Consider the following 20,507-nt stretch of genomic DNA (forward strand, 5'->3'; position numbering starts at 1 on the left):
TTTACCCCGGTTAAGGGAAGATAAATGAAAAGACGCGGCCTAGCTATCTCCAATGTGGTCAACTAAGTCTAGCCTGGAGAGGAAAAGGTGGTGCGGGTGAAGAAATTGGGGGTAGGATGGGGAAATAACTAAAATAAAATAAATAAATAATGAATAATAATAATTAATGCTGTGATAAATTTGAGTGACTCTGACAGCGAGCTTTTGACTTGTCACAACGATGACAACAAGACTATGGCCTGAATATTCCTGGTCCATTCGATGGGGGCCGCCTCTGAGTTTGTGTGATAATTTGTACTTTAATTTAATTCATATACACTGTTTTTCAAGCAATAATTAAAAGACTTATATATGCTGTTTTTTTTTTCAATTAACAACACATAATGTACATTTCTGAAAATAAAATTAAATAAGCATTGTTATTTATTTGTAGCACGACCTCAATTATCATACTAATATAAATGAAGGCCCTTGAGACACTCTTCCAAAGGACAGGAATGAGAGGTTGGCGTATTCGCAACACCTGTATATGAAGGTTCTTATCAACTTTCATTTTATAACATTCTTTTAAGTGGTCATTGCTTCTTTAGTCAATGTCTCCTGTTGAAGCGAGGCCTTCAAGAGGTTCGTTTATATTGATACAATGCATTGCAACTAAACATAAGAAGGCCGTCATAACACAGTAAATCGACAAAAACTTTATTTCTTTCTTGTGACATGCCATGTACTCAGTACTCTGGAAGCTCAATGTGGGCTAGGGTTCCTTTTCTCTATTCTTCAAAAGCTAGATCTATTCGTATCTATAATGCAACGTTACTGTTGTGTATGCTTTTTAGATGTTGTGGTGATTGTGTTTGTATATAGTATTGTAAACAGCACTTGATAGAACCTTGGTTGTATGAGTTAAGGAATTCTATGTTTATTTATTATTATTTCATTGGTTGATTAGGTAAAGTAGGGTGACGGCCCTTGAGATTTGTTATTGTTGTCAGGGACCGGAGTTTTGTGATTGAATAGTAGGAGTACACTATAAGGCAGTTTTATAATTTGATGTATATTTAGGGATTCAACTTTTGTTGGCGTTATCTACAGTTATAGTTATTCCTATCCTGTTCCTAATACATCCCTAGTGTTTCTTGAAATATTGAAAGGCATACGTTATGTGTCCATGTCAAAGTCATAGGCTAGGAGTTCACAACAGATGTCTTGGTTTATGCCCGTTGCCTGCAGGGACATGACACAAGGCTAAATACCAGACTTGAGCCTTATATTGACCTGTCCGTTGTATCACTACTGATAAGCATTAGCACCTGAGCTTTTATTTTATAAAACGTCTATCAACCAACTCCGTCTGTCTGTCTGTCCGTCTGTTTGGAACAAATTGTGTACACGTTATTTCTCCCACTTCCCATTCTGGGATCAAAATAAGCTTTTCGGCAAGGTATGAGGAACTGGAAAGAAGCTAATGTCATCTCCCCTATTTAAAAAAGGACAAAAATCTGATCCGGGGAACTACAGACCTGTATCACTCATCTGCAGCACATGAAAAACACTAGACCACATAATATAATAGCAGATTGTAGCAACATCATAAATCTCTTGGATAAGCATAATGTCCTCACTCTATACCAACATGGCTTTAAAAAATATAGGTCATCTAAATCTCAACTAATAGGATTAATTAATGAATTTTCGAAGTCACCATTATTGCTATAAAATTTAATACAGTGTCTACAAAAGTAAGTTTTCAGCCAAGGAGAAATATACCCACACACCCACCCACACACACAAACAAAAACGGAAGACATTTTAATCTTGTACTTTTTGATATGTCCGCTCTGAAAAGCAAATTAGGTCCAAATCGCGAATAAAAAAAATTTTTTCGGTAAATTTAAGCACTGCGGTTTCGATCATGAAATGTATTTAGTTGTTATAGGCACACAGAAAGTAGTAACTGGTTAAATTTTCTTATTTTTTTCGTTCATGGAAAGTGGGAGAATCGGTGATGTGTCAGACAGTTGGTCCATGAATCAATACCCTTTGGAATAGACGATAAGATATGACCATAGACATACATAAATATAGACTGGCAAAAGGAAATAACTTCATGTAATTTGAAAACATGTATATCTATAGTTGTCGGATTTCCGAATTCTGAAAAGTTGCATGAGTTTAGAGTTTAAACAAAACTAAACTGCTCATAAATGCTGTATAATAAAGTACACAAAATTGCAAGACACAAAGTTTCGTTTCATAAAACTCCTTTATCGGCCAATCTATATTTATTTATATCTATGGATATGACATAATACAACAGAGATAATACGGAGTTCAAATGTGAATAGCTTTAATAGTTGATATTGCTACACGCTTATCTTCTCTTGGAAGACAAATTTATTCGGACGAAACTGAGTTTTTTTTTCCTTAAATTTGATTTGAATTTTGAAGGTCTCTTTTTAAATTTAAAATACACCTTTACGCGTTAAATCTCATTGGTATAGATAAAGAACAATATTCTGTTAAAAAATAAGACATTTTAAATTTGGATAAGAAAAGGAATTTTTTAAAAAGACAGCAGAAACACATTAAAGGCTTATCTCCATTGGAACCGCAAAATGTAACCTGTTTTAGCATTTTAGTTTTCATCACAATGTTTTTTATTATACTTGGATTGAGAAATGGGGAAGTGATATTTGTTCTCCATAGGATTTGTCCTTAGGTTGTCATGAACTAGTGCCAACTCACGAACGTCAGAAAAACTCTATTTAATGTTATAATAAAACCTATAACCAAAATCCGACTTACGATTTCCGTTTGAGCCTCGTGGCATACAATATCCTCCAGTCTGTCTCCTGCCCCTAAACACAGCCGGACTAAGACAACATTCAGCTGCTCCACAGTCAGCGCTTGTGACGCAAGGCTTGGCTTGACTCTTCTGGGCCTCAGAGAAATGGAGCTTGACACACAAAATCAAATATTAGAATAATTAGATCTAAGACTAAAACTGAGACATTCTTTAGTGATAGATATGGAAATACGATTGCTATTTTTTTATTCAAATAAAAACCGACAACAATCTATGTACAGAATTAATTTCCTTATAGAGTGCACAATTAATATAGGCCCTATGTCACGAAATCATTTGTGAAAGTACTGATTAAGGCTGCGTTAATTTATAAATCCTTTAAAAAGTTTATTTTATAATTATTAATATGCATACAGTCTTTGATATAATCTTTCTATCAACATACAGTCATCGATATAATAATCTATACACTTACATTTAATTATTTTATTTTACTCTATCAATCAGCCTAGATCAAAGAAATCTATACTATAAAGCAAATATAAAGCAAAAAGTCTGAGAAAGTAAGGCGTAGCCTATGTAAGTACTCCCGAATAAAAAATCAATACAGTTTGACCAATCTTGATAAAGCTTTTCATACATGTTCCTTGTATACTAACTAGCCTAACATATGTAAAGTGGCCCAACAACAAACAGAAGACCCTAAAAAATAAATTTTAAACTTTATAATCGCAATAGACTTTTATGAATATAGGTGGAATAGCCATGTTTACATGTCACAAAGATAGAAAGGTCAAAGTCATATGCACGCATGCGCAGAGCAGTCAGCACATCTCGCGATATTTTGATTGGCCAAGGCTTATGTCTAATTCTAAGTTCTACTCTAAGATATTTTTTAAATCTTTACACAAGAACTTACACAATATAGTCTATTCATTTGATTATTTAATAAAATTAACCTTCAAATTTGTGTTTAAAATCATTTTGACAACAATACGTTCACTAAAACTGTCACTTTAGCTTCAATTGCCATGCTGATATACACTATTTTTAATAGCTCCATTCATAATACCGCGCGCACATACGCAGCACAGTGAAATAATAAAATTAGCGTCAGAGGTAATAATACGCGCGCAGCTAACATGCGCAGTGCAGGTGCAGTGAAAAAAAGGCTAATTATTGAACTAATAAACTAACTTAGATAAAGCTATTCCCTTTCCAGTATGTTTTTAAAAGCAAATTACAATTAGTATCAAATACACATTTGCTTTAATTTAAAGGCTTTATTTTCAACTTACTTCTTTATTTCGGATTCACGTATGTGCAATTTGACCTCTTAACATAATTACATCAATACACAGATACAGTATAAACACACTAAGAGCGTGTGCAAGAGGCCCATATTATTTGACACGGTAAAAAGTTGAGATGAGGCTCTGTATGGTGTGTTTGAAATATACTAACATATAATACTTAATGAATAAGCTTCAATTCACTCTTAAGACGATAGGTCAAAGAATGGCGCAGTCAGTCGTAGTGTACCAATAATTGAATTGTTTATTAAATTTAAACTTGTTTTCACTTTATTGATTTTGTTATAACCCCTGGGGGTTGTGCGGATAGGGGTAGTGGCCTGCGTAGAGTTAGCAGATACGAATCTCCCCAGGCCAAAGCTAGACTAGTGTGACGGAATTTAGGAAATTTAGGCACCGGATATATTTAGGCACCCGAAAATTAGGCACCCGGAAATTTAGGCACCGGACAATTAGTCACTTTTTGACAAGGCGGAAAATTAGGCTCTCTTTAATTAGCTAACTTAATTTTGAAAATAATTAAAAAATGTTAACGTATATTTTATCCTTGTGATAGGCTATCGGTGACGTTATAATAAATAGCAACTATAACGATTGTAACTGCATTTTCATGATACAAAAGAAAACTAACAAAATGGGGGAAAAATCCCTAAGGTTGACTGGTGAGTTTTTTAAATGGATGATTACTCAATTTGTGTAAATATTTAATTACTAATGTAAATACTTTAGATTAAATAATATTATAAAGTATTTTAATTATGTCGGGGAGTGTTGGCTATAAATATAATCGCAATTGCCCTCTGCTTGTGGAAAAGGGAATGGGGGAGGCACACACTCCCACTTAAAGGATTTCTCGCATGTTAATGTAAACTTGGTCGTAAAAGTTACGTGGTGAATCTTAAGGCTACTTACTGGGATCAAGGGTATGGAAATTAGATCAGCAAGGGTGTTAAAATGGAAGTCTGGGGATTATAATTTATAGGCCTTTTAAAAACTTTGGTAGACACATTTCTGTTAAAACTAGGGGTGCATCGGGTAGTACTTTTTGATATTCGGCCGGAGCCGAATATGACCGGATAGTAAAATATCATATTCGGCCGGAGCCGGAGCCGAATACCTACATGTCTTCTAAATAACTTGTATTACTGAGCATTTCGCAAAACTGTTAAATAATATATCTATATTTGTGATAATTGTTTTCCTTTTATTTACCTTATTGCTTTAAACTCTGTTAATGATTGATGAATAAAAGCTTAACAGTATTTATAAATAGATATAGGCCTATCACAAACTAATATTGTAGCTTGAGTGTGTATTATGTACGAGTCTACCAACTGTAAAGGGTGTGTGTGGCACGGTCAATGTAAAATATGTAAATATATATTTAACTAGTTACTAATGTAAATCTCTGAAAGGTAAAGTGCAATCTAGCTTGTATAGTGGGTAAATGCATGTGTTTATGAATTTCAGACCAACAACTGGTCATCAGGTTTGAAATTGCAAGTCCAAGGACTGCTTCTGGTTCGGGCTTCAAGGGCTTAATACTGATAGTGGCTGTTATTATTATTATTATAGCTTTTATATAGCGCTACTTTCATGCTTATAGCATGCTTATAGCATGCTCAGAGCGCTTTTTGGTCCAATCTCATTTGTGGACCAGTGGGGGGGAGGGGGTATCTAGGAGTTGGTTTTCCGTGCTGCCTTTAGGCGCTCAGTAAACACAACTCTGTCCGAGTCGGGTGTCGAACCTCGAGCCCCCTTCTAGGTAGCCAAGCCAAGTTCAAGCGCACTTGGCCTCTCGACCACGCTTCCCGCTGTTAGTTAATAGTAGGAATCTAAGGTCAATATTTATTGTTTTAGATTAATTCATTTGCGGTAAAGCGATATTTTTTAACATCAATTATACCTATTTATAGCTTGAACCTTAGATGATGCCGGAGCATATACTAAATTGTAGTCTGGTCTATTATTGAGATCTATGTTTAAATCTACAGCTATATAGGTCTAAGAGCATTGGGAAAATCAAATATAGAAGAAAAGAAAAACTCATCCACCCCCTCCCTGGTTCCCCTCCCCCCAAAATAGACTGTGTCTTTGACAGATTTAAACCACCTGGTCAGATGGAGGTAGTGGGCCTACACTTGTAGTCCTAGTGTAGTGTAGTGTATAGTTGATGGTGTTGACAAAGCTGCTATATGCTGATGATATTGTCCTTTGGAAATCCGGAAGGAGCGCATTGACCCCATTGACACCCCATTGATCTGAAGATCAGAGAACAATGAAGATTATAACAAACTGTTCTCGCTTGAAGAACTGAGGGTCTCGCTGGACAAATCACATGACACAGCGCCAGGAGAAGATGAAATTCATTATCAGTTCCTCAAGCATCTTCCCGAACCCTCATTAGCAACCCTGCTAAAAATCTATAACTGTGTATGGTAAACAGGTGCTTTCCCAAACAGCTGGAGAAAAGCCACAGTTATACCGATACCTAAACCAGGAAGAGATGGGTCTGACCCAGCTAACTATCGCCCAATAGTACTAACAAGCTGCATCTGCAAAACCATGGAAAGGATGATAAATAATAGGTTGGTCTGGTACCTTGAGAGAAATAAAATAATTTCCAACTACCAGTGCGGATTCAGAAATGCATTCCTTAGACGAGAACATCTAGTATCTGTATTTTTTTTTATATAGAAATGGTCTATGATACAAACTGGAAACATGGCATTCTACGTGACCTGGAGCTTATGAGCCTTAAGGGACTCATTCCCTGCTTTGTGAGGGAATTCCTAAAGGACCGGAAATTTAAGGTTCGAGTGGGCAACTCCGCTTCTGACACTTATGACCAGGAAATGGGTGTACCCCAGGGCAGCATTCTCTCAGTAACCTTGTTTAACATTAAAATAAACAGCATTATAAAGGCTCTGTCCCCTGGCATAGAGTGCTCTCTGTATGTTGTTGATTTTGTAATTTCTACACATGTCAAAAACATGAATACTTTAGAAAGAAAATTACAATTATGTTTAAATAAAATTCAAAACTAGGCAAACGATAATGGTTTTAAATTTTCGGACTCCAAAACAGTTAGCATGCATTTTTGCATTTCGATTCTGAACTATTTTTTACACAAAAAGAAGATCCCTGTTATGAAAACTACACAATATTTAGGCCTCACTCTAGATTTCAAATTTAATTTTCTCTCCCAAATTAAGGAGCTTAAGAAGAAATGCCAAAAGTCGTTAAACATACTCAGAGTACTCAGCAATACTGACTGGGGAGCTGATACCTTGCTGCTGCTATATCGGAGTCGAATCCAATCCAAGTTAGACTATGTATCCATAATATATGGAGCAGCTAGGAAATCTTATCTAAATATACTGGAGCCCATACAAAATGCTGCCCTGCGTCTCTGTCTCGGCGCGTTTCGTACATCACCTATCCCAAGTCTCCATGTGGAGGCTGAAGAACTCCTCATGGACATAAGAATGAAAAAGCTCGCAATGCAGTATATAGTCAAGCTAAAATCCAACCCAACGAATCCTGCTTTTGACTCCATATTTAACCCTACAGACGTAGAACTATACAATCGAAGGCCTAACGTCATACAGTCGTAGGGCCTTCGAATGAGAGAATCCATCCAAAATTTAACCCCACCCATTGAACAAATTTCTAAAATAGAAATCGCGTGTGCCTGCTATTATCGGAACAAAACAATCTCCCATCTTTACGGCCGAATTTGAATCTGAATCCCCTTCCATGTGGGCATAGAGGGAAACGAAACGGCAGACAGAGATGCAAAAAAGAGCCCTAAATCAAGCAGTGTCACGAACACAAATTCCCTGCTCGGACCTGAGACAAAGTATTGCCTCTGCCACCTATCGAGAGGGGCAGGATCGGTGGGAAGCTGAGACCCACAACAAATTCAGACAGATTGTGGCGGATATCAGGTGGCGGCCCACATCTAAGGGTCTGACAAGGCGTGGTAGCACGACCATATCCAGACTTAGGATTGGCCACACCTACATCACGCACTCCTTTGTGCTGAAGAGAGAGGAGCCCTCACTTTGTGAGTACTGTGACTCTCGTCTCACCTTGGAACATATCCTCTGTGATTGCCCCAGATACCAGGATATTAGGGGACATTTTTTAGAGCGCACAACTTAAAAAACACTGTTCGATAATGTCGACCCTGGGAAGGTACTGGGCTTTGTCCTGGAGGTGGGGCTGTCTATGAAGATTTGATTTGTGAACTTGTGAACATATAATATATACAAAAGATTTTTTACTAAATTATTAAATTTTCACTACCTTTACTATTTAAACTGTGAATAGATCTTGTTTTTTAATAATGGAGAGTAACCTTTTAGGGATTATTGGCACGACACGGCCTAAAGTGTGCCGATGTGCCAAAAAACTAAAAACTCAAACTTTATAATGCGTGTATGAAACTTTTTTTTTATTCGAACATTTTTTTTTTCATTGTGAAGAGCAAACAATTGGTACTGAAAACAAAAGGAATGGGGGAATCATACCTTCACGTAAATTATTATAATTATTAAATTATTATAAACTAGTCTACCGGCGGCGTAGGATACGCCGCTATTTTGCAGGGCCGGCCTTAGGTGACCGCAGTGGACTCCGCACTTATGCGACCATCAATTTAAAAAACTCACCAGTCAACCTTAGGGATTGAAGATGGAGGGAAGCAATGAGCGGAGAATCATCTCTACCTCCCCTCCCCTGAATCCTGTGATGACTATATTATGTGGTGGGTTTGGCACAGAAGACAACTAAATTCTAAATGATGAAAGGCAACTCGTAGGACGATTCCAAACTTTACTATACACTAAAGACCTGCCAAAGGCAAACATAAAACATAATTACAAATAAACATAAACTAAACATAATTAATAGGCCTAAATACTAGATCTAACGAAAAACAAAAAGAAAATCTTATATCATCTCTTTTACAAACACAAGAGAGATATGGAACACCAAAAACATTATAAAAATAAATGACAATATAGTTCTCTAAAAATAAATCAACTAGTTCTACATAACACTAACATACATTGTTTGAAGAGTTTCGCTCTTTCCTTTCCTTACAAAAACTATAATTAAATATAACAAATCTATACACTCACAAATATACTGTTTCTTAAAAGCCAGTATCTAAACACTTGTTGTAAAAATACATTTACAAGATGGACAGTTCACATTCTATATAGAATACTACAGGTACGCATTTCAATAAATGAATTCATCTACATGCTGGCTTTTAAAAATAAGAATAGTCCAACATGAACAAAAACCGCGGTAGTGATATTCTATATAAACTACTACCGGTAATTAAATTTACAATCTAATATGAATAAGTAAAATGTGATTACCTGCAGCCATACGAACACATGGTGTAGAACCAAGCACAAAAGGGAGTGGAGACGACTTAGGTCCAGTAACATACGGACATTACAGCGACAAGAAATGTCGGTTGAATGGACAGTGCCCACGTTGGTCTGCCTTGTCATGCGCGGACACAAGGTGCCATCTAGGGTGAAGGGTCACGTGGATATCGGAGTGGCCGGTGTTTTCTGAAAATATATCCACTCCACTACAGAGCCCTTAGCTTGAAATGACCCGTCCCGGGGCGTTCAGCCTAGTAGGTTTCTGAAAACTGAAACAACTGTTTCTTATCAGTGTCTTCTGGAACGACAAGCATCTTTCCAGTTTGTAACGTGCTGGTTCCATCGGTCATACAGAGTGGTCTGTCTTTCTCTAAACATAATGTCTGGGAAGCTGTAGAAAGTGTGATAGGGAGCAGTGAGCGAAATCGTCTTTGTGGCTGGTTAAAATGCTTGTAGTTTCTTTTTTGTCTATCTGGCCTCCGGACTCTGTTATGCCTGTTCTTGTTTGGCTGCCCAGAGTTAAAGTTTCTATTTCTCGATGTTTGAATTGAGTGACTTGCATCTGTATTGTACATTGCATCAGCTTGTAGCTCACTGGTTCGTTGTTCTACTTGGTGGGTTGGCTGTGAAACAATGGCTTCACCATTGCACACAGATTGAACCTCAGCTGTGAGTTGTGGTGATTGCTGACAGTGACGCCTTACATGTCCAGCTTCCCAGCACTGGGTGCAGACTGGTGATCCATCATCAGTGTATGGGAAAAATCCTCTCTTCGTCCTTAACCACACAAGACCCGGCGGTGCTGTTGGTCGAATTCTGTTTTGGTTGCTATGTTTCGTGTGTCTTTGTGTTGGTCTGCGTTGACTATGTGGTTGACTGGAAAGTGGGTTAGTTGAGCTTGGCAGACTGTTATAACCAGACCCCTGGTGTTGTTGACTAGAGAGTGAGTTAGCGTTAGTTGAACTTAGCAGAATGTTATAGCCTGACCCCTTTATCTCTTCAAGTTGCTTCTCTAACTTGGCCAATTTTGCTAAGAGAACCTCAGACCACTGCTCTTGGGCTCGAGCTGCCTCTTTGTTCTGGTTCTCCAACTTGAACGCATAGTTTCGTAGACTTTGAAAACTTATCTGGAGATGTTGCGCTATAAACCTAAACAGCTCTCTGCGAAGTTCTGGATCTCTGACTCCATAGGCATATTGGTCCCTCAATCTTGCCTCCTTGAAGCAATCTATTCCTTCTCTTTGTTCTTGCCTGATGGCCGTTGTGAACTCCTTAATTAGTCGGTGAGAGAATTCGAGCAGTGGCTCACTTCTTCTTTGCTGCGACATCAGAAATGTAATCTCTGCCTCTCGAGCCGGTATAATTACTTCAAACGCAGAGGTAAGTGCATCGAGCAGAGCTTCTGGATCACTTCTGATATGAGGTGGCTGAAGATCTACCTCTACTCTAGCTGGACCACTTATGTTCTCAAGGATGGTTGCAGTCTTCTCTTGAGGCGAGAGGTAAGGCCGGAGCTCCCATAGATCTCTTATTTCTCTGACGAAATCTTCAATTGAAACCTCAACATTTCTGCCATCCCCGCTGAACTGTCTCATTTTTCTAGCAGGTTCTATGATGTAATGAGGGCGCTGACAGGCCAGCCTCAAAGCCTCAAGTTCAGCTTGTAGTCGAGTAAACATCCCCTTAGTGACACGTTCCATTCCCTCCGGCTCTCCTCCACTGCACGTGGGACCCACGTCTCTCCCCTTCACTGAACTAGGTTCCACCATATTCCCCTCCATCTGGCTGCAGGTCTTAAGAAACTCTAACAATAATAGTAACCTAATAACGAAATCTATCTCAACAGAAACAATGTTCAAGCGAAGTAAAATCACAATTAAGAAAATATAAGCAAATTATATTAAAATAAACTAAACTAAATCTAACTACCCTGAAACAAAAAGAAGAAAACAAAAAATAGAAAATATTTGAAAGTACAGAAACAGGAATAAACTAACTGTTACTTGTTGACATCTACTTCTGGTTGTCACTTTCTTAGTTTCGGTTGTCAGGAAGCAGATTCTGAGGCGTCTTCTGATCGAACAGTGTTGTCTCACTTCCTCGTGCTACCAAGTTTCTGTGGTGGGTTTGGCACAGAAGACAACTAAATTCTAAATGATGAAAGGCAACTCGTAGGACGATTCCAAACTTTACTATACACTAAAGACCTGCCAAAGGCAAACATAAAACATAATTACAAATAAACATAAACTAAACATAATTAATAGGCCTAAATACTAGATCTAACGAAAAACAAAAAGAAAATCTTATATCATCTCTTTTACAAACACAAGAGAGATATGGAACACCAAAAACATTATAAAAATAAATGACAATATAGTTCTCTAAAAATAAATCAACTAGTTCTACATAACACTAACATACATTGTTTGAAGAGTTTCGCTCTTTCCTTTCCTTACAAAAACTATAATTAAATATAACAAATCTATACACTCACAAATATACTGTTTCTTAAAAGCCAGTATCTAAACACTTGTTGTAAAAATACATTTACAAGATGGACAGTTCACATTCTATATAGAATACTACAGGTACGCATTTCAATAAATGAATTCATCTACATGCTGGCTTTTAAAAATAAGAATAGTCCAACATGAACAAAAACCGCGGTAGTGATATTCTATATAAACTACTACCGGTAATTAAATTTACAATCTAATATGAATAAGTAAAATGTGATTACCTGCAGCCATACGAACACATGGTGTAGAACCAAGCACAAAAGGGAGTGGAGACGACTTAGGTCCAGTAACATACGGACATTACAGCGACAAGAAATGTCGGTTGAATGGACAGTGCCCACGTTGGTCTGCCTTGTCATGCGCGGACACAAGGTGCCATCTAGGGTGAAGGGTCACGTGGATATCGGGGTGGCCGGTGTTTCCTGAAACGGTATCCACTCCACTACAATTATATAATGAATCAGGAAACATTTTTTCCACACATTCTCATGATTGTCATTTTTTCCCCATTTCGTTAGCTTTTGTTTTGTATCATGAAAATGTAGTTAGAATCGTTATAGTTGCTATTTTTTATAACGTCACTGATAGCCTATAGCCTAAGGATAAAATATACGTAAACATTTTAAAATTATTTTCAAAATTAAGGTCACTAATAAAAGAGTGCCTAATTTTCCGATGCCTAATTTTCCGCCATGTCAAAAAGGGCCTCATTATCCGGTGGCTAAATTTCCGGGTGCCTAAATATCCGGTGTTAAATTTCCATACACCACCGTGACAAGTGGGGACAGTCAGCCGCGACGAGTGACAAGACGGTTCTGGAAGGCTCTGTGTAATGAATAGTATTCAGGCAAGTCACGTCAGATATAGTCAGGTCACCACCCAGAAGGGCCGAGTCCGGTTCTAGAAGGCCATTAGGGACCTTATATAAAGAGCGAAGGTATCAGAGTTGGATCAGTCACAACTTCCCGATCAACGATTCAGTGTTTACGACAGAATTCAACAAGGTACAAAGAAGCCAGTAGAGTTATTGCTACAAAATTACAGAGTTGATACGGCGGTTCAGATATCCACTGCAGAAAATGTGTACAGTGTTACGTGTTGCATATTGGCTGTGACTTATTTGGACATTAAACTTTTACGTTATTTTGGAGCCCTAAGTTTTCAAGTTTTTTAAGTTGGTGGTTTCGTGTGGTGCAGTTTGCAGAGAGCATGTATAGTGAGAACTGTTTAAACTTTACTTAATATAGATTATAATATCTTATCTAAAATAGAACTAGATCTAGATCTGTGATTGCCAAAGTGGTCTGTATAGACTCCCAGGGGTCTAACAACGACTTCCAAGGGGTCTACGAAAGAACAAAAATAAATTAGGGGTCTATGAGATTTAAATGGGGGTCTATGATAGTGGATCTCATCTGAGAAGGTCGTGACTTTAATTTTCATTATTTGTAATTTGGCTTCATTTGATCCTTGTCGAACATATTATTGTTAAATTACCTTTTATGCTACTAAGTTTTGATTAAGGATGCATTGAAAAGGACTAAGCTGGGGGCAGGTCGGCCTTAGGTATTTGGAGGCCCTAGGCGAGGCGAACAGTGAGGCTCTAGACCAGTGATGAGCAAACGTTTTTTAGGCGTTTACCAAACAAACAAACAAACAAAAAACATAATTAAGTATTACATTTTGAATGATGTCAAAATGAATGTATGATGCTGTTAGTGTATTGATTATAGTTTGTCATAATCTTGTTAAAATTGAGACTCAATTATTCATCCGTTAATCGATTTATGAGTTGAATATTTCAAGCTGGTTTCCTACTTCACAATCTACATTAAAATTAATAAAAGGAATACTGAAAATATCTAGCTCTCTTCAATATCACTAAAGTCTTAAAATCTTTTTTTCAAATTTACTATGAAGTTGTCTCATGTTATCTTCATAATTTTTAAGGTAGTAGCCAACGTCTTTCTTTCATAATCTTGTGAAATGTAATAAGTGTTTTAAAGCAAATTTATCGCCAACAGAATATGTTTTAAACATTTAAAGTACAAATGTCTTGTATATTTAAATTTCATTGGTTCATGTGTGATGTGACTGAGATCTATAAAAAGTCCCAAATCTATGGCCCGAATGTTCCAATATTTCTATCTGCCTACCATTGGGCTCATTAAAGACAACTCTTTGTGTGATTGAATCACCAAACTCATTAGAAGACGCGGCTTCCTTCAGCCATCTTACTTGGTGTAGTAAAACATATCAGAGGTTTCAGATTGCATGAAAGTACGAAACTCTTGAAATTAAATGTAAGTCCATGGGAGCGAATAGTAATTACAATCCATACTATTACATCGAGGACTTGTTTTAAATTAATTGCAGTCTTACAGAGGATGTCTCTAAGTATAATGCAGTGAAGGACAACAGAGTTGTTTCTAGGGAAATTTTGATTGAAAATCTTCTTAAATCCAGAAAAAAAAAAAAAGAAACACTTAACACCAGCTTAACAAAGTACATCGAAACTTCGTTTACTGCCATTGTACTAAATTCAAATCAGCTGATACAAACAATAGTAATTGTAATTTTTACTTTTTGTTGCGGGCCGGATTGAGCCTTAACGCGGGCCAGATTTGGTCGCGTTCCGTAGTTTGCCCATCGCTGCCCTAGGCGAAGTAAATAGGGTTGCCTCAAATGAAATAGAAAAACAAACAAAAATATACGCAATGAAACCGTCCTGAAAAGTAAAGTTCCACTTTCAGACCTTGCGGTCTATAGGGCAGATGATGTAAAGGTCTTCTGTTTCTGTGTGTCGCAGGCCAAAAGCTTGCTGACAGTGTCACTCACTTTTATCACGTCATTTATTATTATTTATTTATTGCACTATTGTGATTTCTTCCTGATAATATTGTTATGACTCTACATTGCACGTTGTCATTAGGTGTGAGACTGCGCACCATGAGACACGGGACAGAGACAGGAAATAAGTGTGGAAGTCAAAAGATGGCTGATGTAAACAAGTGTTGTTATTATTCGAATTTGTAATTGTTATCCGACTATTAGTCTATTATTAAATTGCTGTTTTTACCTATCATTTTCGTTGTGATCGTTTTGACTCTAAAGAAATGTTATTTGGATTTATCTTCTATTTATGTGTAATGTGTGTGTTGTGCATTTGTAGCTCGCGTGAATAGAAAACATAATTATTTCATGTGTACATATTTAATTGAAGTAACTTATGTCCACCATGTGTTAATATTATTATCTCTACATTATGTCGATTGATCATTGACGCAGCCTTGTATATATTTGTACATCTTATTTTGTTTCCTTTATCTCGGCTGATCGCCTTGATGATCTTTCTTAATTATCTCCCCCTTTTTATTCATTTGACTTAGGCAAGGGTTGCGCCCATTGAACGGGCACTCTCGACACGTCAGTTCGCTCCATTGTTCATGGCCGACGGCCATATGTAAACAATGGCGTCATAGTTGCTGACCATCGTCCATTGCCACACACCCCTTTCTTACTTAAGTTTGATTGAGATTATTATATCCCTTACTGTGTACATTTTATATTGTTACTATCAGCCATCTATTTTACCAATTTCATTTGTCATCGTCTCCCCATTGTACTCAAAAGCAATTTCACCACTCTGACGAATGCACCTCAGTCGAGGGCATCGATATAATGCATGAGAGGCATATCCTAACTCGTCTTTGTTTATCCGCAGCCTTCCTCAGGTGTCTGTATATTTGTCTGCCTATTGGACTGTCTACTTGTCAACCTACATGGCGCTATCTGCCTATTTGGCATTACGTGCCTTCTGTATACCACATACCCATTCAACATTACGTGCCTTCTGTATACCACATACCCATTCAACATTACGTGCCTTCTGTATACCACATACCCATTCAACATTACGTGCCTTCTGTATACCACATACCCATTCAACATTACGTGCCTTCTGTATACCACAAACCCATTCAACATTACGTGCCTTCTGTATACCACATACCCATTCAACATTACGTGCCTTCTGTATACCACATACCCATTCAACATTACGTGCCTTCTGTATACCACATACCCATTCAACATTACGTGCCTTCTGTATACCACATACCCATTCAACATTACGTGCCTTCTGTATACCACACACATACCCATTCAACATTACGTGCCTTCTGTATACCACATACCCATTCAACATTACGTTCCTGAGACCATGTGTCTATGCCAGACTTCATAACCTCGCCTACTCATCGCAACTTACTGGACCTATACTGTTGACAACGCTTTGTTGCGTGCCCGCTTCCGATATATTTCTGATGGCCCAGTGTGTTGCAAACTCAACATAATCATCCCCTAGACGCCAAACAAGCCACTCATACACGCAATACACGTGGGCCGTCACACTGTGGCTCACGGTTAATGAGGGTGTCATGTGGCCAGCACAACGACCAACCGCCTTTACTTTTCCCGAACTTATGTCAGTAAACCATTAGAGCTGGGTAAACTCAGAGGCGCCCAAAGATCCCGAAATTAAAAACCCAGTCTTCACCGATATTCGAACCCGGGACCTTCGGTTCGGAATCATGCCCATCCAAACGGTCCTGTATCTATATGTAATTCAATAAATAAGTTAAATTCATATAGCGCTGATAGCAGTAATGTGCTTCATAGACTATACATGATCACCGGACTAGAAATTACATTTCGACATTTTACCAGTAGGAAGGAAAAGTGGTCTTCTAGCAAATAGATCTAAACATTTGCGAATAAACTTTAAATTAGAGGCATAGAGTTCTAAGCTTGAGACCTGTGCGAGGCCCACACCAATTGGAGGCTCTTGGCTGCTGCCTAGTTTGTCTATGCCAAAAGCCGGCCCCAATGATGCATCATTTGAGATGATGCCACATTGATAAAATAGAGAAAGATTTCAAAATATATATTCAAAGATGAGTTCAAAACAGACTTACAAAATCCTCGGTTAGACATCGCAAAGACAATATTTCTGGAAAAGCTCCCAATTTAGTCAAAAAATGGATTTTTTCCAGCCATTTCAGAAGTTTTAAAAACCCATTTATATATTAAACATGTCTTTGATATCATTAAAATAATTACTTCAAGCAATATTATTGATAGACGAGTTAACTTTGTCTGGTTATGAATCGTATATTATGAGCCAAAAAATCAGCGAAGAACTGCTTTTTGTGAAAAATTTCACAATCGATACTAAAGGAGAAAATAATTTAATGCTTTGAAGAACTAAAAAAAAAGTAAGGTTCGCATTTCAGAGCTTTCGTTTTATGGAGCAGATGATGTAAATGCCATCTGTTTCTGTTGCCCATGGTTATCAAAGGTGTCATGTGGCCAGCCCAATGACCAACCGCCTTTACCTTTCATTAACTCTTGTCAGGTACCTTGTTAGAACTGGGTGGACTCAGAGGCGCCATAAAGATACCCGAATTTAAAAATCCCAGCCTTCAGTTTAGATAGCCAAGCGCTTTACCACTCAGTAACCTTACCTCCAGATAAACTATTTTAAAGAAAAAGGAATCCTTTTATCAAAATAAATATTAGTAGTAACAGATAGAGCAGCAGCCATGTTTGGGCGCTATCGAGAATTACTAAGCCTTTTGAAACCTAATGTACCCACAGATCTAGCAATATACTGTGCTATCCTTTGACAACATTAAGTTACTAAAAATATTAATGATATATAGCAAAAATCTCTTCAATTCGAGTCCGAAGCAACGCGTTGAATATGAGATTATTTGCTTAGTTGTGTGGCGAAAATGATGATAACTTTCACCAATCGGTCCTTCACACTGAAGTATAATGGGGTCGAAACACTTGGAGATTTGTTTAACTTTGATCTCTTATATAGAAAGCAAACACCTGTATGGACAGTATAGAGGGACTTCTTATGGTAGGAATGTATTAAGTGTTCCGTTAATAAAAAAGTTTAGGAAACACTTGTCAAGATCTATTACAAATTTAGTTAAATGACTGATCCAAACTAAATGATACAAGTGCGCTTGATATTTTAAAAAATTATTTTTTTATTTTGCTTGGAATATGAAATGCGTAGAACGTACTTTTTTAAAGTAACAACTGTAATATAAAAGATAAGTAAAAAGTAAAGAAGCTATAATGCAACAAACACTAAACCAAAATTTACAAATAGAAAAAACAAAAATATTTGAAATACCCAGAATGACTCAAAGATAGAGGCACATGTCTTATTCCTTATGCTTGAACAAATTTGCAAAAGTGATCCTTTTTCCCTAGTACCATTAGAGAATGGAATGGGTTGCCTGAATCAACCAATGACTTAGCAGAGTTTAAGTCATTGATTTACATGCAAGACTAGATAAAACATTCATAAAAGGTGAATATTAAAATGTGTGGAGTTACAATGTGTTATCTCTTCTTGAAATTATTTTAAACATATCTGAAGTATCAACTTAAACTAATCTACCCAATCAGTTGAGTTATTTGTTTCACAGAATCTGATAGAAGGGTTTTAAAATTTAATATATGACGTATTTTCTGTATATCCACCCACCATTACTTTCTCTCTATCCAAATATTCAGCCTCACCCACCATTCATTTCTCTCTATTCAAATATTCAGCCTCATCCACCATTCATTTCTCTCTATTCAAATATTCAGCCTCATCCACCATTCATTTCTCTCTATCCAAACATTCAGCCTCATCCACCATTCATTTCTCTCTATTCAAATATTCAGCCTCATCCACCATTCATTTTTCTCTATTCAAACATTCAGCCTCATCCATCATTCATTTTTCTCTATTCAAACATTCAGCCTCATCCACCATTCATTTCTCTCTATCCAAACATTCAGCCTCATCCACCATTCATTTCTCTCTATTCAAATATTCAGCCTCATCCACCATTCATTTTTCTCTATTCAAATATTCAGCCTCATCCATCATTCATTTTTCTCTATTCAAACATTCAGCCTCATCCACCATTCATTTCTCTCTATCCAAACATTCAGCCTCATCCACCATTCATTTCTCTCTATTCAAATATTCAGCCTCATCCACCATTCATTTTTCTCTATCCAAATATTCAGCCTCATCCACTATTCATTTCTCTCTATTCAAATATTCAGCCTCATCCACCATTCATTTCTCTCTATTCAAATATTCAGCCTCATCCACTATTCATTTCTCTCTATTCAAATATTCAGCCTCATCCACCATTCATTTTTCTCTATTCAAATATTCAGCCTCATCCACCATTCATTTCTCTCTATTCAAATATTCAGCCTCATCCACCATTCATTTCTCTCTATCCAATTATTCTCTTTCTCTCTATCCAAATATTCAGCCTCATCCATTTCTCTATCCAATCATTAAGCCTCGCCTACCATTCATTTCTCTCTATTCAAATATTCAGCCTCACCCACCATTCATTTCTCCCTATCCAAATATTCAGCCTCATCCACCATTCATTTCTCTCTATCCAAATATTCAGCCTCATCCACCATTCATTTCTCTCTATCCAAATATTCAGCCTCATCCACCATTCATTTCTCTCTATCCAAATATTCAGCCTCATCCACCATTCATTTCTCCCTATCCAAATATTCAGCCTCATCCATTTCTCTATCAAATCATTAAGCCTCGCCTACCATTCATTTCTCTCTATTCAAATATTCAGCCTCATCCACCATTCATTTCTCCCTATCCAAATATTCAGCCTCATCCACCATTCATTTCTCTTCCCTCTTTTTTATATTCACAATATTAAAAACAAAACTTGCCTCCCCCCTTAAGATTTGTTAGTTATAACTTTTGAAATATATCTTAATGTCTAGCAACTTACAAGAGTGGAAGCAATACAAAATACAACGTATGCGAGCCTCATTGTGGGAATAGACACGTTTCAAATATGAACTATTTTTAAACATAGTAGATCTTATTTATATAGACCTTATTTACCTTCACTCACATACACATACACATAGTAGATCTTAATTGTATAGGACTCATTCACCTTCACACACATACACGCACAGACCGACGTAAAGGTGTTTAGACATTACGATTAAAAATATTTTTTTATTTTTCCATTTTTCCTTATCAGTAATTTTTTTAATTTTACGTTTACGACCTAACACACACACACATACACACACACATACATGTAGAAAAACAACAACAAACAAGAATGAGAGAGAGAGAGAAGGAGAGAGGACAAAGTATTGTGTACAACTTTTCACTAAAACTTAATTTGACGACATATGCAAATTGTAATCCGCTTTATCTCCACCTTACATCATTGTAACACAGAGACAGTTAATATTAATGTACAATGTGTGTATCCGTTGGTAGAAGTCAAGAGACAGAATAGATCCTTGTATATATGTTATCTGGCTATGGCTTGTGCTAACTAGAATTAAGCAGCTAGCTGGTAGTGCTGGG

At 37.1% G+C, this 20,507-nt stretch overlaps 2 protein-coding genes across 3 annotated transcripts in view; both read right to left on the reverse strand.

Annotated features, from left to right (window-relative positions):
- LOC106061497 (uncharacterized) overlaps positions 1-20,065 on the reverse strand; it is a 41,271-nt gene extending 21,206 nt beyond the window's left edge. Inside the window, exons 1-2 of one of the 2 annotated variants that reach the window (XM_056006248.1) lie at positions 19,909-20,065; positions 2,806-2,956 (exon numbers count right to left, since the gene is read on the reverse strand). In XM_056006248.1, the coding sequence (XP_055862223.1) occupies positions 2,806-2,956; positions 19,909-19,950 (193 nt within the window). In that variant the 5' untranslated portion in view covers positions 19,951-20,065. The remainder of the gene's footprint in view (positions 1-2,805; positions 2,957-19,908) is intronic. The other variant, XM_056006247.1, reaches the window with a different exon arrangement.
- Positions 8,608-13,528, reverse strand: LOC129922052 (uncharacterized). The gene is made up of 2 exons (XM_056006245.1): positions 12,271-13,528; positions 8,608-11,734 (listed from the first exon to the last, which is right to left on the reverse strand). Exon 2 carries the CDS (start codon positions 11,306-11,308, stop codon positions 9,779-9,781), a length of 1,530 nt encoding a protein of 509 aa, XP_055862220.1. The 5' UTR covers positions 11,309-11,734; positions 12,271-13,528; the 3' UTR covers positions 8,608-9,778.
- Positions 20,066-20,507: the final 442 nt, after the last annotated feature.

The sequence above is a fragment of the Biomphalaria glabrata genome, chromosome 12, assembly GCF_947242115.1.
Source record: "Biomphalaria glabrata chromosome 12, xgBioGlab47.1, whole genome shotgun sequence".
NCBI classification, from domain to species: domain Eukaryota; kingdom Metazoa; phylum Mollusca; class Gastropoda; family Planorbidae; genus Biomphalaria; species Biomphalaria glabrata.

Coding starts and splice junctions, on each gene's coding strand:
- LOC129922052 (XM_056006245.1), bottom strand. CDS start 11,308: ATGGAGGGGAATATGGTGGAACCTAGTTCAGTGAAGGGGAGAGACGTG.